The sequence below is a fragment of the Eubalaena glacialis genome, chromosome 17 (assembly GCF_028564815.1).
Source record: "Eubalaena glacialis isolate mEubGla1 chromosome 17, mEubGla1.1.hap2.+ XY, whole genome shotgun sequence".
Lineage (NCBI taxonomy): Eukaryota > Metazoa > Chordata > Mammalia > Artiodactyla > Balaenidae > Eubalaena > Eubalaena glacialis.
Window position 1 is genome coordinate 14,433,646 of NC_083732.1, and position 6,000 is coordinate 14,439,645.

Genomic DNA, 6,000 nt, shown 5'->3' on the forward strand with positions numbered 1-6,000 from the left:
TGGTAAATATGCCATAAAATGAATAGAAAATCTTACAACTTAGAAATATATATTAAATATTAAAAGCTAAATTCACTTCCCATTAAGAAGTGTTCCTTTTCATTAAAGCTCATAATTGCTTCTGATATATCTGTTAACAAACCCTAGAAATGTTCCCCTCCTCTTAGAGCTCCTCTCTTGGCAGCAAGAGACAAACAATAAACAAGCAAATATACGAATTTATGACATAAATTCAAGTAGTGATAAGTGGTATGATGGAAAATAAACCAGAACAAGAAGGAAGAAAATGGAGGGAGGGCACTCTTTAATATAAGAAGTCAAGAATAAAGAAGTAACCTTAATATTGTCTAAGTTTGGCTATTGTGGGCATGTTAGAAAATATACAGTACATGTGGCAGAGACTAAAACAGACTTGGTAATTTAGGAATATTCTCACATGCAAATTTTAAGCACAAAGAATATTGATTAATCAAAAATAATTTTGCTAAAGTAATCAAAGAACAGAAACCTTAAGACTATCTAAAACATACAGAAATATGGATCTTACGACTCACAAATTTATCTTTAAAACCAAAAGAAGTATTGATATGTAGCTAAGTCATGTGTTTCAGAATATTGATGAGGTCATTTTAATATATTCAAAATTTGTTCTCATTTATTTAGGAATTCATTTATTTATTTAGGAAATACATATACTAATTCAAATAATTATTTTATGAAACACATTGCTAGTCATCTTTGGACTCATAGACTCATAGATGGACTCTTATTATTAGACAGGCAACATTTTGGATTCAGTCAGTGTCTAGTTCTTATAGCCCAACACTATCTTCATGACCAAACCATGTATTTTAATGAAAACACTTGCTTCAACCTTCATGAAATGGTCTTGGTCATTGTCAGCTGGTGAATGGGAGTTACAAATTTATTATCTACCATTTGTTCCTCATTATTCACATTCCAGTCTGTTTTTCCTTCTTTTGTTTCACTACCAACCTTTCCATTTCCCTGGATTTTCACATCTCTCAAGTTGGAGGACTCAGATTATATCTACTTAAATAATTCTTATTTTATTTAGTGTGTTAGAAAAAATGAGGTTCAAAAAGAAAGTGAATTTGTTAAATATTTATTGAGCATTAACACAAGGTGATGTGCTGGGTACTGGGTGAGACCAATATGAAAACAAAAATCCTAGATTCAAAGTACTTGCTTTAAAGCGAGGAGCATGACAAGGACATGTGTCTTATTTCTGCAGCCCAGTGCCCACAATGCCTGGTACGTAGCAAACACTTAATAAATGTCTACTAAATACATTATAAAACATCACATTTAGACGTGAAGAAAAAAAGACAGAGCTCTTTTGCATAAATCAAAATGAAGCGATTAAGTGTAAAACTTTTTGTGATCTCTTCAACAACCTGGGCCTTAATAAAAGAGAACCCTTTAATTTCTGATTAGAGTCAAGAGAAAGGGCACAGATTTCTCTATTAGGCTGCGATGGTGAACTAAACAAGCTTAGGAGATAGTTCAAGAGAGGAATCATCCAGTTTTCCACCAAAGAGAGCACATGTGGCCAGATAAAATTAATACTTATCGACTTGTGTTCAGAGTCAGAGTGTGAAACAAAATGGAGCAAGGTCAGGCCCCCTGGAAGAGTGCGGCCAGGAGGAAGAGGGCAGATGGTAGAAGGCAGGCCATCCAGGGGGAAGAAGTGGAGGGCATGGCCACTTTAAACTGTCCTTTTCCAGCTGATCCTGGTTTAGAACTTAACCTTTTAGACCAAAGCAAAATGGAGTCCTAGAGTGTATTGACACCAAATTGAAACGTAGCTGCTATTCTTTTTCATAAAGACACTTTTTTTTTTTTTGAAGAATTGGCTTTTTATTATTTTTTATTTTATTTATTTATTTTTGGCTGTGTTGGGTCTTCGTTGCTGTGAGCGGGGGCTACTCTTTGTTGCAGTGTGCATGCTACTCATTGTGGTGGCTTCTCTTGTTGCGGAGCACAGGCTCTAGGCGCGCGGGCTTCAGTAGTTGTGGCACGAGGGCTCAGTAGTTGTGGCTCGCGGGCTCTAGAGCACAGGCTTAGTAGTTGTGGCACATGGGCCTAGTTGCTCTTCGGCATGTGGGATCTTCCCGGACCAAGGGTGGAACCTGTGTCCCCTGCACCTACAGGTGGATTCTTAACCACTGCACCACCAGGGAAGTCCCAAGATATTTTTTTATTTCCTTTCTCTGTTTGTTGGGATGTGGGATGTTACTGCTTAAGAAAAGACATGTAAATATCTAGGATGCTGCCCATTGTGTTCTTTGAATATATAGTGATATTAATTACCAATTAGTAGACTGCTGTATGTGCTTTACATATCTTAACCCATTTCATCCTCTTGAGAACATTACTATTATCCCTATTTTAGGAATAAGGAAACTACGTCCCAGCATGGTTACATCACTGTCCCAAGATTGGATAGTTATTAAGTGACTGAGCCAGGCTATCTTGCTCCAAATTCTGTGTGCTTAAATGCTTTGCTATACAGCCTTTCTTCAGGAAGGTATTCTAAGAATCCTGTTATTAAGATTCACGTTCAAAGTCTAAATAAGGGGACCCAGAAATCTAAGTGCTCTGAGAAAGACTCCAAACCCCACCTCTTCCCACTTACTCACCACTTGTGTGCATTAAGACCCCTACTTCCCAGTAGCAGGACCCTATTTTCTCTCTAATGATGCAGTTTTCACTTGTGCAATCCACAGGAGAAGAGGGAGGTATGAACCTTGCATCTCATTCCTGCTTACAGACCTCGCTGTCTCTCTTCTCCCTGAAATTATCACCAGTCCTGAGTCTCATGTTTCCTCACTGTGGTAATGTTCCACCTCTTCTTGTATCAATAATTTACCAAATCCTATGTCATCTCCTTTTTCATGAATATTCAAGCATCTTTCTATAGCTATTTAGTGGGAAAGCATATATATTCATGACACATTTAGAGTTATTAAAATAATCACACATTGATAATGTAAATGTAAAAAAAAAAAACCTAAGCTAAACATGAAACTACCATATAACCTAGCATTTGTACTCTTGGGCATTTATCTCAGAGAAATGGGAACTTCCACACAAAAACATGTACATGAATGTTCATAGCAGCTGTATCTTAATAGCCAAGAAGCTTAAAACAGCCAGATGTCCTTCAATGGGTGAATGGTTAGATAAACTGGAGTATATCTGTGCCATGGAACACTACACAGCAAAGAATAGGAATGGACTTCTGGTACAGACAACAACATGAATGAATCTCCAGGGAATTATACTGCATGAAAAAAGCCAATCCTAAAAGATTACGTACTGTGTAGTTTCACTTATATAACATTTCTTGAAATCACAATATTATAGGAATGGGGCACAGACTGGTGGTTGCCAGGAATGAGGGAAGGGGAAGGAGAGTTATAGAGGGAGGTGGGAATGGTTAGAAAAGGACAACACGAGGAAACCTTGTAGTGTTTGAACTGGTCTGTACCTTGACTGTGGTGGTGGATACATGATACACAAACCCACAAAAATACTGAAATAGTCTAGAACTAAATGCATAGAGAGGCACACACAAAAATGAGTCCAATTAAAATGGGAGCCTGAATAAGATTGGAGAATTGTATCATTGTCAGTATCCTGGCCGTGATATTGTGCTATAATTTTATAAGATGTTACCATTGAGGGACACTGTATAAATGGTGCACAGGATCTCTCTCTATTATTTCTTACGACTTCATGTAAATCTATAATTGTTTCAAAGCAAAAAAATTCAAGTAGAAACATAAATAATCTGTTGGAAACCACCTTGAGATTTTTGACAGTCCTTCTCCCCCAGCAATGTGTCAGCAAAGGGCATTAGCATCCCTTGATGATCCTTGCCTGAGCAGTTACTGTGTTGGTGGTTAAAGTGGTGGTTTTCTGATTCCATCATTCCTTGTGCATTTATTAAATAGCCTTAACTTGGGGGAAAGAACAAGCTTTCTCTCCACCTGTTTCCCTTGATCTTATCTGTCATATCCAGCCTAACTCTGAGGTGAACAGTGAGGTGGAGCTGACTGATCTTTGCCCACTGATGACATACAATGCCATCTTGCCATTTCCAACCTTCTCTTAGACAGTGTTGGACCTGGCCCTTCTATTAAGACCGCTTGAAATGTTTTGATCCATGCCCTGAAACTTACCTGGTTGGTTTTTTTTTGTTTTTTGTTCTTTTAATAACCAAGTGCATGTAACCTCCTCTTGCTCATTTGCCTTCTCTCCTGGACCTTCCTTCTGAGCACCTTTAGAAAGGGTTAATCTCTCCTTCCTGCTTGAGAGAGACCTCCTTTTCATCATGTCTTTTTCCTTCATGAGGTGACATTTGCCGTTTTCTTCCTTTGGGCAATTATATGGAAAGAAATCAGATTATAGGAAAGAGAAGAACTTTGGGACAATTTTTAAAACTATAAATGGTTGCCACGTGGACATGTAAGTTTTCCCGTCAGACGCTGTCTTGGGAAGTTGGGGGAGAGAGCCATGAAAGACTGGCTCCTTTACCCAAAGGAGTCTGGCTTTATCACAAGGAAACTCTTCCAAATTTGCAAGACTCTTTTAGACTGGAGGGCACTGAGAGTCATTTAAATGCCAATTCTGGTTCCATCCCTCCTTCTACCCTGTCCTACCCCCAGACCTAGGCAACATGAGAGGACCAGTGAGGACATTTATTTTAATTATGTAAAATTAAAGTTTTCATTAAAAAAATTTTATTATAGTGTGTTAAAATAGTTATCCCATTACATGTGTTTTGCTTGACATGCATTCGTTTTGTAAATCAGGGAATTTTATATAATGATCTGAACTTCCTACCTCCTCTAAAAAATTAGAAAACCATTAACAGTGGGCTTTAATTCCCACATGGCAATAATTGTTAGGAGCCAATTAGCACCTCCTCCCTTAAATGGGGCAGGGGTTTGTCATATTCTTCAAGTATTCCAGTCTAGGAAATTGTTAATGAGGTACCGAAGAATGTCTTGGAAAGAAGACAGTCTGTATTTCCATTGTCCTTGGGGAAAATTTTACTAATATGTGCATAGATTTGCAAAGCAAAATAATTGCGTGAAAATTTGTTTGTAGATTTTCTTTAGTTACCACAGCTAATTGATGATGTTATCATCATTGAAAATTAACATTTAACTATTTCTTCAGCTTAAAGGTGGAGCCCAAGACTAAAGGATTAAAACAGCAGCAACAGCAGCATAAGAAACTTCTGGCAGCAATGCTCTCTCAAGATTCGTTTGAGTCTGTCCATAGCCCCACCCCATCGGTAACAGAAGAAGATATTGATGATGAAGATGATGCAATGGAATTGCTGGGTAATTTTAAAAATTAATAATTTCTCTTTTTCTTCTCTGGCATTGTAAAAGTGCGTAGTGGTTAAGAGATTTTTAAAGTTTTGAGTAGTTTTGTCTTAGGGGAAAGAAACCATTTAGCACACACTTGCATTAGACTTTCATGGAGTTGCATGCAAGAGTTAAGTTTAAATCACTTGAGCTTGTGAAGTATTTATTAGACTGTATTTTGTGCTTTGTATATGCAGCACTTACCTTCTGACTACTTAATCAAGATTTATTCTCTGTGCACTTGTGATACAAATTCAAGTTTGTCTGCTTTATTCTCCTATTATGATTGCCTTGATCACATCTTTTGTCTATAAAATGTATCCAGAGTACATATTTCAGCCCGCATTCCAAGATGTCTCCCTATTGTTTCAAGGATGTTTTAGAAAAAGCAAGTTAAATTTAAAAGGGCAGATAGTAAATTAATGTTTTATGCCTTTCATAAATGACAGGAAAGTTGGCAGAGATTTCAGTGTTTTTATAGGCTCATTACTTTCATGAAAGTTTTATACATAGGAAATCTTTTATATCTTTTAATGGAGTAAATGTACATTTTTGTTTCATCTGAAATCTCTGCATAATAGTTTTTTTAAATTGA

The 6,000-nt window shown here is 37.1% G+C and overlaps 1 protein-coding gene across 1 annotated transcript in view; it reads left to right on the forward strand.

The window, feature by feature from the left end:
• C17H8orf34 (chromosome 17 C8orf34 homolog) overlaps positions 1-5,395 on the forward strand; it is a 106,994-nt gene extending 101,599 nt beyond the window's left edge. Inside the window, 1 exon segment of the mRNA XM_061171581.1 lies at positions 5,212-5,395. Coding sequence (XP_061027564.1) covers positions 5,212-5,395 — 184 coding nt within the window.
• The last annotated feature ends 605 nt before the right edge of the window (positions 5,396-6,000 follow it).